Raw genomic sequence first — 13092 nt, forward strand, 5'->3', positions numbered from 1 at the left:
AATACTTTTTCTATTTTTCCGAATTAGCCATCCCTCCACTCCCCCTCCCTCGAATCGGTCGAATCAGGGAAGCGACTATTTTTAATTTAATCTGGTCCGGTCCCTGATATGCCTGCGGACTTTCATCGTCCTAGCTTAACTGAAAGTGCCCGAACTAGCAAAATCAGGACCGACAGACCGACCGACAGAAGTACAAAAATTGTGATCACTATAATGCACTTGGCCGAAGGGCAAGTGCCATAAAAACATAAAAAGAAAATACTTGTTAATTATACCAAACAAACTTAAGAATTACACTTAAGTTAGATCTGAGAAAACCGGTTTCATAGCCACAAAGACAAGTGACAGAATAGAGGGGAAATATGTACTTTGGGCTATATATTTGCACATTAGAGGTGAGGGGGAGGGGGTAAAGCATAAGGGGGTCTGCATGCAAAATGTGTTAGCTATAATTGTTCTACATATTATGAAGTAAGAACTGTTTTCTAGCTTCACGCTGTCTAATTACTTTACCCTCAACCCCCTAATGTACAAATATATAGCCCAAATTATGTTTCCCCTTTATTTTGTCACTTGTCTTTGTGGCTATAAAACCGGTTTTTTTCAGATCTAGCACAAACATAATTCTTGAGTGTTTTTCGTTTAATTAACAAGTACCAAAGAAAAGAAAGAAAGAGCCAGTGGATCTCTGATATCTTCTACTTTTTTTTACCCAAATCTGCAGATATTGATGTAGTTTCCATATTATATATAACGACATCATGCTAGATGATGTCCATATGACGTTGTGCAATGTGACAGGACATTATGCTAAAATATCTGCATATAAGATAAATAATTTCAAAATTATATTTTTCAAGACAATAGTTTCACAGAACATTATACCTGCCATTGGCTCTTTACTACAGCTCAAAAAAAGCCAAGGGGGTATAACAAAACAAGTAAATGATACCATAACAGAGAAATGGCTGAATAAAACACGCCAAACAAACGAGAGACAATTCAAAATTATATAAGGCAAGAACTTTTTTTTTCAATGTGATTGCTGGAGCTTTTCCACTGACTACAAGCTTTTATATTATCAGAACCCATTAACAGTTGAGGGAATGGCAACACGAACATAGGCTTTCAATAAATCTTAGAAGTCTAAAGCTAAAATGATTTTAAAATGAATTTAATCCTGTTTAGCTCCCACCACTTCTGAATACCAAATTAATCATTTAGTTCTTCTTGACGAAGCAACTTTAGCTTCAACAGTAAATGGTTTACCATAAGATCGTTCAGGGAGGGATTTGAATTATAAATACATACATTAAGAGTTCACTTTAAACAGGGATATTGGGGATACTTTCATAAAACCTATTTGTGATAATTTAATACACAAAGATTCAACATAAATTCCTTCCTATTTTCAAACAAAACTAATTAGCCGCATTAACACAAAACAGGTCAATAGACAAGCTGTAGCAATCGACAGGCAAAGAATTCTTGCCCAATAAAACTTTTGAACAGTCTTTCATTTGTTTGGCTTGTTTTTTGTTCATTCATTTTTCTGTTTTGGTATATATAGTTCTTCAATATGTTAGTTTTGTATGCTTTTTTTCACCTTCTTTAAACGCTGAAAATAGCTTTGTGGATGTTTGCTGAATACCTGCTTTATCTTCTGGTTGTTTTTTCTCCTCTTACTAAAAATCAGCCTCGTTTCGTTTCTTCAATCTTTCAGATTTTTTATTTTCCACATTTTCCGCTTTTGTCGAATACCATGAGTACATACTGGAGAATCTTTAATTTCTGATGGGAAGGAGGAGAGTGAATTTCCTGAGAAAATTACTATTTTACAGCCTACTGGCTTACACATCATCCATTTTTGCAATCTAAAGGAAAGGATATCAAAAGAGAATTCCCCAGTGGTTAATTCTCTTCCCGGGAAATTCCCTCCCCCCATGCAGATCCCCTCCTTGGTAAATCCCCCCGACAATTCTCCTTCATTAGAGAATCAGAAAACACGATAATACACTGAATAAATGAACACAAACATCGATTTTTCAACCGTCATGCTTTCTGCAATACCCTTAATCCCAAACTGAATAAAGTTGCCCTTTGCCCTCCATTTATATAAATTACCAAATTGGTCTAATTTGATTTCTTATGCAAAGAATTGGAAAGATATGCAAGTCAAATTCATTTTAATACAGAAAAATCCCCCCTCGTGGAATCCCGCCGACGATTTACCCCTGAAAAATTTTCCCCGCACATAAAATAACGGTAGTATATTCAAATTTGAAAAATATTAGAAAAATTACGTGAATACCAAATGACCGAAACAGCTGAATAACTAATTCCAAAAATTTTATAAAAAAAAAAGTTTCGTCGTTCTGGAATTGTGTTAGATGAAAAAATTAATAATTAACTAACTCGCAAATTCAATATCCAGAAAATGTGAAAGATACAATCAGAAGGGACTGTCAAGTATGTGTGTTTAGTAGTCTTTAATTTTAATTAGCGATAAAAGCATTAAGAGAGCCTTGGAGGGGAGGGGGAGGATTTATACCTATAACCTTCATAAGATTGTGCTCAACAACTTCTTAAAGTTTATTGGCGATCAGATGAACTAACTAGTCAACTGAATGTCCAGGAAATCATAAGTGGGGCCATAGAAAGGCTATGGTCCTTATTGACTAAGCATATAAAAAAAATGAAACTTGCATCATATTCTATGATTTCTTTATTTTTTTTTTTCTTTATTGTACTTCATACGAAAGCCAGAACACTCTATACAACGTCTTAGTAAAACTCCATGGTATTTTAAACGTTGACGTGTGCCTGTGCCAAATTTCTACTTGTGTTATTTTCAAACTAACATTGATTCATTCAAACCCCCAGAGTTAACAGAAAATCACACGTAAATGAGCGGTTGATTCACTAGAACGTCAACTAAACAACAGCAACGGCAATCATTCTTATATGTAAAATTATCTTTCCCCTTCCCCGGCTCCCCCCCGATAATTCCTCCGTGGGAAAAGTTTCCCCACGCGTAAAAAAACGGTAGTCTTTTCAAATTCGAAAAGTATTTGGAATTAGGTTGAATACGAAACTGACAAACCTGTTGAATATCAAATTCAGAGAATTCATTGAAAAAGAAACTTTATAATTCAGAAGCTTGTTAATAATTGGCTAATTCCTTAATTCAATATCCAGAAAATATGACTGAAAGGGACTGTTAAGTATTTGAATTTAGGGGTCTGTAATTTCAGTCAACAATAATAGTATTATAAGCCTTAGAAGGGGGGTGTTTATGCGCGTGAAACCTTCGCAAAAGTGTACTCGATAATTCCTGAATGTTTCTTGGCAATCAGTTGAACAGTGTGGATGTTCGTTCATCAATGACACACCGATAGACACACATTCGATTATTTTACTCATAGATAGACGCATATACTTACATGATTTCAAAGCCGTCTGTCGTTGTGCCAATAAAAAATCCACCGGGTCTTAAGTTTGAAGCGACGTTCTGGAGAAATTTATTAGCTTGTCTTAGTGATTCAAAGCTGTAGTGAAGCATAAATTGACAGCTAACAATATCAAACATCATCTCTTTGTCCTTTAGTTTATCCCGAAGTGTGTCCTTGAAACAGAAAGAGAACGTTTAACGTTTCCAGCAGGGTATAGGTAACTTATAAGATTGGAAACTGGCACTAATATGCCAGATGGCACACCATCTAGCATTTGGCAACACTTAGCTTCTTTTTTTTAAGAGTAATAATAAGAATAATAGAGGTTGTGTTTTGAGGCACCAGGTTTGAAGCGTGTTTTGAGCAGGTTCGACAAAAATCGTTTTCAAGTTCTCCGTGTTCAACCCAGCAAAACTACAAACTGATTTCATCTTACGGGTTCCAAGCGTGTCGGACACGGATTCTTCAAAATTGTAATGTGGCAAAATAGCACGGTTGAACATGGGTTCTGCAAAGACATTCACCGTGTTGAACATGGCACTCAAAACGATAATTTGCGAAACCTGTGTAGAACCCAATGCTAGATATGGTTGGCCTGAAAATAAGGCTTAACTTAAGTAGTATATTCAGTAAAATTGATGTTACAATAAATGTCTGATCTCAGTTTCTGACAGAAAAACGATAACAAAGCTTGACAAAAGGCTGTGTAACCAAACCATGTTTTTTCTTTGCCGACTCTAACACCAGTTTCCACTCTTAAAATTTACCCATACTCTGGTTACCCAGAAATAATCTTAAAAAATTAGGGCAAAAACCCTAATTATATTTATTTTCAGTGGTCAAAGAAACAAATGTCCAATTTTGGTCTAATGTTTTTTTTTCTTTTTTTATCTGAGCTAAATTCAAGCTTAATGAATAATAGTTAATGTGCACCATTTAGAACAAGAATTTTTAATGTCCAACTGGTATTTTCCTGCTACTCAGTCAACGAATCCCCTCTTGTTCCTATTAGGTGAGTTCAAGTTGAATTCGTAACTCGGTTAATTCAAGCACCACCATAACACCGTCTTCGGATTTTTTTTTTTCTATAACTAGATGCCGTGTGACCTTAATTAAATGGAATTCGCAAGTATTTCAAAGAAACATATATGTAACCCATCCAGGTTTATATAAGTGAGGTAAAGTTAACTCTCCTTATCGTAATATTTTTAATGAAGTTTAGATACGTTCTCCTGAGCTGCAGGAAGTGTGATATACAAAGAAATGTGTCTAGAAGCCTAATTATTAAGCGTTTAATTAAATCTACAATGAAAGCAATCCTCTGTCAGGCAAAGTCCCCTTAGTGGGCCTATAGAAAGACTATGTCCTTATTGACAAAAGCGTATAAAACAGCAACCTGCATAATATCTACGACTTTTTCGCCTTTATTATATTTTATATGATAGCAAGAACGCACTGTACAATGTTTTTGTGCAAGTCTGTGACACTTTAAGTGTTGACGTGGGTTGTGCCAAATTTTTGCCAGTATGATATTCGAACTGGCGCAGTTTCATTCAAACCCCAAAAATTAACAGAACAACACCCGTATACAAAAAGTTCATTTGCTGGAACGTCATTTAGACAACAACAAACAACAACCAAACATGCATTTCAGAACTTATCAATAATGATAATCAAATATTTGTAGCTACGTTTATCCTAAAATGACAGATAACAACACATTCATCCCATAAAATGCCTGAAATACACAGAAGAGTTGCCAGCGTGGTATTGGAAAATCTAGTATAAATTAACATCATTTTTTTATGATATTAGTATCATAAATAATTTTTTATATGTAATTATTTTAATAATAATTTTTGAGTAAAATCAGTTTCAGCTGTAGGGGGGGGCTTGGGTCTGGGAACAATTACATGCTTGAAATACACAGAAGAGGCTGAATCCGTAGTCTGTTCTGATATTCGGTAATATTAATCACTTATAATTTTGCAAAATCTACAGTGGCGTAATTTTATCAAAATCCTATGAGGGGGGGGGGACTAATTTTACTAAAACAGGTCAAAATGCCAGTAAAAACTGAAAAATAGGTCATATAGTACCATAAAGGTAAAGATATACTAAAGAAAACTGACCCGTTTCTGCGGAAGCTTGAATTATGCAGGTTTATATCAGTTTTGACAAGATATTTGAATAAAACAAGTTTTAGCTGTGGGGGAGGGGGGCTTGGATCTAGGGGCAAACCAAGGTCAGAAAGAGTAAGTTCCCCTCTCCCCTTTCCCATAGCAGATTACACCCCTGAACATCTGTTGGCTTCGAAAAAAAAAATAAAGATTTATTATTAATTTTGATTCTTCATAATTGGATTCTGGAACACACCCTATGTTAGAGCTAACAGCCTCTTCATAGATCAATTTCTATTAATTCCCTTTTTCTTCCCCATTATCACCAGTTAACCTACCTTCTACATAATTCATGAGACAAAAGACAAACTCTAAAACGTATGTGAGACCTTTCTTCTAATAAATAGCAACTTTTTCTTATTATTATTTACCGTGAAATGTAAACTGTACCAATTTTTTTCTTTATTCCTAACACAGTTCAGAAAAAGGGTAACTTCCCCCAAGTCAAGCAGTAGTGGCACTTAGTTCGTCGAGTGTAAACTCTTTACGAATGATGTTTTACAAAAAAATATCATTGAAAAAAGAAGATTTTCTGCTATCAGGAAAAAAACATGAAGCGAGCCTGACCAAGCAATGGGTATATTATCATAGTAGAGCACTGATGCAGGTACTAATCCTAGCATCCTAATCCCTAGCAATCTAGGTACTAATCCCTAATCCCTAGCAATGGTACTAATCCCTAGCAATCCTAGCCGAAAGAGGCTACAACGGCAAAACGGTGTCAGTATCTTCGCTATATTTACCTCAAGGGTCATTGTTTCTCCTACGAGGTTTTACTGATAATGCTCAGTCAATGTTCGACAACTTTCTCCTTGTGGTTCCAGTCCACATGTGCTTCAAAATTTTTACCAAGTCTTGAATATTAGAAGGAAGTTCAGGGAGGTCCCTCAATCAAGCTGAGGGTGAGGGGGAATACAACTTAATTATATCAGATTTAGAGCAAGATACAGTCAAAATAACATAATCTAGGTTTTGGGAATGGGGGATTGACCCACTATCTAATTATTTAATTGTCACAAGACGAAATATTATTAAGCACTTTTGAAAGGACTTGTATGACAAATGGAATACTTTGTAATTTCCCATCGGCTAGTGATTTGCTAGCTCAGTAGTGGCAGATTCTAACGGTAGTAAAAGCATAATTTTTTTCGAGTACAAAGGGTTGGACAGTGAGTGGAACTTTACAAAAGTGCAAAGAGGTCTAGTTCAAGTGTGAAAAAAAGCTATAGGAGGGGGTGGTCCTATTCCTACCTTGATAGCAACTCCTGCTCGCTCAGTCAGCTCGGTTTGTTTTGATAATTGTCTGACAAACGACTATTTGTTTTTGTTTTTTGGGTGTGTTCCGAAACACTCGTTTACTTTGTTTGGTTGCTCTCCATTTTTTGACAGTCACACTGATTACTGGCTAACATACGATATGTTCAAAAAAATGGTCTTCTTCAGACTTTTGAATTAAGCAGCACCAAGAGTGAGTTTAGCGATTCGACTTCTCTTTTTGACATTAAAAAAGATTTTAATCCCAAAGGGCATGAAAGCCTTCCTTGTAAACTAAAAGCATATGGGGTTCATGGTCGGCTATTTGAAGTAGAGGCTGATTTCCTACGTCAACGTTCAAAACGGCATGTCTTTGACGACTTCATTTGAAAAGTAAATCTGGTGATATCAGGAGTACCTCAAGGGAGTATTCTTGGAGCAGCTCTTTTCCAGATTTTCATAAACGACCTAGAGGACGACCTGCAAAAAAAACCTTAGCCCTTTGCTGATAACACAATAGCAAAGATATACATCACAAAGAGCAAAGACCCAAGCAAACCACATTAAGAGTTTCAGGCTGATTTAGGAAAAAAACGAGGTGGTGACAAATGCGTTGCTCAACAGTTTCAATGCGTTAAAATCGAAAGACCTCTTGATTTTAAATCACTAAATGACAAGGGTTACTCTGTTTTCATTTTTAAAGGAGACGCATTACCAAGAGTGGAGTAATTACATCCCCTTGGACTTCATTTCTTCCCAGATCCCACGCGAACTGAAAACAAAGCAAATTGAGACCCTCTGCTCCAGGAAACAAGGAGGGATCCTAAGATATATCCCAGTCGTACGTAACATCAATCGTGAAATATGCATCTTACCCTTTCGCTGTGGCTCACCTAGCAACATCACTCCTATAAAGTGTCCAGAATCGACGTAAAGAAGTAACGAGTAACTTGAAGTAACTAAGATGATTAGCCCCTACAGTCGGTTCAGAATCGTTTCGGCATAGGATGTTAAGAAGTATGTCGATGCTTCAGAAATAGATGCATTACCTTCCATTAGCAGAGTTATTGGAGCTTGTACCAGATAAAGCAAAGCCTTTACAATCAACTTGCCGAAGGACAGTTCAACAGGCCTACCTTGGGCAGGGTATGGCCCACCAGTAACATTTGAAAATGAGATTCACCCAACGATCAATCACTATGTGCTCTGACCACCCAGCAGAATTAATGTCAAAAAATCCTTCCCTTGAGGCGTTCAAGAGAAGATGCAACAAATACTTAAAAAAGGTGAGCTAATTACCAGGACTATCGGCACATCATCACTTCCGATGGAGCCGTGAAGCCTGTAATAAAAAAAAATAGTAATGAAAAAAGTTCAAAATTTGAAAAAAACCAACCGCAGAGTTCAGAATCCCTAAAGCGTAAATGTTCTGATAATGACAATAAAAATGAGTCCTGTTAATAAACAGCGTTCAAATAGTACGAATAAGCAAATAGTAACAATAGTTAATAAACAGCGTACAATTAGTACCTTTTAATTTGCGATTCTGTTGAAAATGCTGTTTGGCTTAAGGCTTCATTAAACTTTTATAAAATTTAATGAAAAGAACTGAAACAAAAGTTGACAGGTGACTTGTGCAAGTTGAGATGAAGAAAAAAAAACATTTACAGTTATGCAACATTTATAGCAATAGCACAATGATGATTAATAGTGTATTTAATGGTGCAACAGTAAGCATCTATGACCTGTTCTGTGGACAAAAGATTGCCTAAGATCGTCCTTATCGACGAACCATATAGGGGCAAACAAAAAAGAGTCCGTCCTCAAATGGGGTGGGAGGATGTCGAAAAGATTTAAGAGAAATCGTAATTGCTTGAGAGGGTGTAAACAGCGATGTTTTGAAAAGCTTAAGATGGAGGAGGAGCGTGCATAGCTGTATTCTTGTCAGTCGGCTTGATGCTACAGTGCGTTGTTAGTAGTAGTGGTAGTAGGCATCTATCTTAGTTGTACTCGATCCACTTAGGCACAATTCTATCCTACTTCCCATTTTTTTTAAATTTTGATTAAATTTGATGGCAGAATTATCTTCCTAGTCCCTGTGCTCAGGTCCCGTCGATAGTAAAGCTTTTAAACAAGTATCTACAATTTCCAAAAATACGAGCATATTGCCATCCTTACGTTCACACCTCATACGGGGCAATTTAGACAAATTTTGTCAGGGTTCTTCAATTGTAATTTTCCGTAGAATTATCGACATTCACTAAAATAACATTATTTTAATTTTAATTAAAAATTTAATGAAATATTTTATTTATTATAATAATCATCTTATTTATTAAGATAATTATCGACATTCACTAAAATAACATTATTTTAATTTTAATTAAAAATTTATTTTAATTTTAATTATTTAAGTGAAAACATTCACTTAAATTAGATTTAACCCTTCTTCTCGTTTACATCCAACATTTACTTAATTAAGTAAATGTTGTAAATAAGTACACTATAAATAAGTTGTAAGTGTAAATATTAAGTAAATAAATTGTATACTTATTAAGGATTAACCCGACTTCTCGTTTACATCCAGCATTTACTTAATTAAGTATATGTTGTAAATAAGTAAAGTATAAATAAGTTGTAAGTGTAAATATTAAGTAAATAAATTATATATTTATTAAGGATTAACCCGACTCCTCGTTTACATCCAACATTTACTTAATTAAGTAAATGTTGTAAATAAGTAAAGTATAAATAAGTTGTGAGTGTAAATATTAAGTAAATAAATTGTATATTTATTAAGGATTAACCCGACTTCTCGTTTACATCCAACATTTACTTAATTAAGTATATGTTGTAAATAAGTAAAGTATAAATAAGTTGTAAGTGTAAATATTAAGTAAATAAATTATATATTTATTAAGGATTAACCCGACTTCTCGTTTACATCCAACATTTACTTATAATTAAGTAAATGTTGTAAATAAGATAAAGTGTAAATAAGTTGTAAGTGTAAATATTAAGTAAATAAATTGTATATTTATTAAGGATTAACCCGACTTCTCGTTTACATCCAACATTTACTTAATTAAGTAAATGTTTTAAATAAGTGAAGTATAAATAAGTTGTAAGTGTAAATATTAAGTAAATAAATTGTATATTTATTAAGGATTAACCCGACTCCTCGTTTACATCCAACATTTACTTAATTAAGTAAATGTTGTAAATAAGTAAAGTATAAATAAGTTGTAAGTGTAAATATTAAGTAAATAAATTATATATTTATTAAGGATTAACCCGACTTCTCGTTTACATCCAGCATTTACTTAATTAAGTAAATGTTGTAAATAAGTAAAGTATAAATAAGTTGTAAGTGTAAATATTAAGTAAATAAATTGTATATTTATTAAGGATTAACCCGACTTCTCGTTTACATCCAGCATTTACTTAATTAAGTAAATGTTGTAAATAAGTAAAGTATAAATAAGTTGTAAGTGTAAATATTAAGTAAATAAATTATATATTTATTAAGGATTAACCCGACTCCTCGTTTACATCCAACATTTACTTAATTAAGTAAATGTTGTAAATAAGTAAAGTATAAATAAGTTGTGAGTGTAAATATTAAGTAAATAAATTGTATATTTATTAAGGATTAACCCGACTTCTCGTTTACATCCAACATTTACTTAATTAAGTATATGTTGTAAATAAGTAAAGTATAAATAAGTTGTAAGTGTAAATATTAAGTAAATAAATTATATATTTATTAAGGATTAACCCGACTTCTCGTTTACATCCAACATTTACTTATAATTAAGTAAATGTTGTAAATAAGATAAAGTGTAAATAAGTTGTAAGTGTAAATATTAAGTAAATAAATTGTATATTTATTAAGGATTAACCCGACTTCTCGTTTACATCCAACATTTACTTAATTAAGTAAATGTTTTAAATAAGTGAAGTATAAATAAGTTGTAAGTGTAAATATTAAGTAAATAAATTGTATATTTATTAAGGATTAACCCGACTCCTCGTTTACATCCAACATTTACTTAATTAAGTAAATGTTGTAAATAAGTAAAGTATAAATAAGTTGTAAGTGTAAATATTAAGTAAATAAATTATATATTTATTAAGGATTAACCCGACTTCTCGTTTACATCCAACATTTACTTAATTAAGTAAATGTTGTAAATAAGTAAAGTATAAATAAGTTGTAAGTGTAAATATTAAGTAAATAAATTGTATATTTATTAAGGATTAACCCGACTTCTCGTTTACATCCAACATTTACTTAATTAAGTAAATGTTGTAAATAAGTAAAGTATAAATAAGTTGTAAGTGTAAATATTAAGTAAATAAATTGTATATTTATTAAGGATTAACCCGACTTCTCGTTTACATCCAACATTTACTTAATTAAGTAAATGTTGTAAATAAGTAAAGTATAAATAAGTTGTAAGTGTAAATATTAAGTAAATAAATTATATATTTATTAAGGATTAACCCGACTTCTCGTTTACATCCAGCATTTACTTAATTAAGTATATGTTGTAAATAAGTAAAGTATAAATAAGTTGTAAGTGTAAATATTAAGTAAATAAATTATATATTTATTAAGGATTAACCCGACTTCTCGTTTACATCCAACATTTACTTATAATTAAGTAAATGTTGTAAATAAGATAAAGTGTAAATAAGTTGTAAGTGTAAATATTAAGTAAATAAATTGTATATTTATTAAGGATTAACCCGACTTCTCGTTTACATCCAACATTTACTTAATTAAGTAAATGTTTTAAATAAGTGAAGTATAAATAAGTTGTAAGTGTAAATATTAAGTAAATAAACTGTATATTTATTAAGGATTAACCCGACTTTTCGTTTACATCCAACATTTACTTAATTAAGTAAATGTTGTAAATAAGTAAAGTATAAATAAGTTGTAAGTGTAAATATTAAGTAAATAAATTGTATATTTATTAAGGATTAACCCGACTTCTCGTTTACATCCAACATTTACTTATAATTAAGTAAATGTTGTAAATAAGATAAAGCGTAAATAAGTTGTAAGTTTAAATATTAAGTAAATAAATTGTATATTTATTAAGGATTAACCCGACTTCTCGTTTACATCCAACATTTACTTAATTAAGTAAATGTTTTAAATAAGTGAAGTATAAATAAGTTGTAAGTGTAAATATTAAGTAAATAAACTGTATATTTATTAAGGATTAACCCGACTTTTCGTTTACATCCAACATTTACTTAATTAAGTAAATGTTGTAAATAAGTAAAGTATAAATAAGTTGTAAGTGTAAATATTAAGTAAATAAATTGTATATTTTTTAAGGATTAACCCGACTTCTCGTTTACATCCAACATTTACTTAATTAAGTAAATGTTGTAAATAAGTAAAGTATAAATAAGTTGTGAGTGTAAATATTAAGTAAATAAATTGTATATTTATTAAGGATTAACCCGACTTCTCGTTTACATCCAACATTTACTTAATTAAGTAAATGTTGTAAATAAGTAAAGTATAAATAAGTTGTAAGTGTAAATATTAAGTAAATAAATTGTATATTTATTAAGGATTAACCCGACTTCTCGTTTACATCCAACATTTACTTAATTAAGTAGATGTTGTAAATAAGTAAAGTATAAATAAGTTGTAAGTGTAAATATTAAGTAAATAAATTGTATATTTATTAAGGATTAACCCGACTTCTCGTTTTCATCCAACATTTATTTAATTAAGTAAATGTCGTAAATAAGTAAAGTATAAATAAGTTGTGAGTGTAAATATTAAGTAAATAAATTGTATATTTATTAAGGATTAACCCGACTTCTCGTTTACATCCAACATTTACTTATAATTAAGTAAATGTTGTAAATAAGTAAAAGCGTAAATAAATTGTAAATGTAAATGCTAAGTAAATAAGTTATATATTTATTAAGGATTAACCCGTCTTCTCGTTTACGTCCAACATTTGCTTATACGACTTGTGCTGAATTCCTTAAACATTTCCAGCTCTCTCCGTATACAAAGAACTTCTTTTTCCTATTTTTATCCGTGCATTATTTAGATCATCTATGTCAAAAATAGAACAATAAAAATTAGCATCTTCCTTCTCCTGAAAAATGTTTCATTCACTTGAATATAACACTCCATAATAATTGAAATAGTTAAAAAAAAAAAAGAA

General features: G+C 31.8%; 1 protein-coding gene across 1 annotated transcript in view; it reads right to left on the reverse strand.

Annotated features, from left to right (window-relative positions):
* Positions 1 to 13092, reverse strand: part of LOC136038562 (mRNA cap guanine-N7 methyltransferase-like) — a 62549-nt gene that overhangs the window by 26299 nt on the left and 23158 nt on the right. Inside the window, exon 4 of the mRNA XM_065721733.1 lies at positions 3444 to 3625. Within this exon, the coding sequence (XP_065577805.1) occupies positions 3444 to 3625 (182 nt within the window). The remainder of the gene's footprint in view (positions 1 to 3443; positions 3626 to 13092) is intronic.

The sequence above is a fragment of the Artemia franciscana genome, chromosome 18 (assembly GCF_032884065.1).
Source record: "Artemia franciscana chromosome 18, ASM3288406v1, whole genome shotgun sequence".
Classification (NCBI taxonomy): Eukaryota; Metazoa; Arthropoda; class Branchiopoda; order Anostraca; family Artemiidae; genus Artemia; species Artemia franciscana.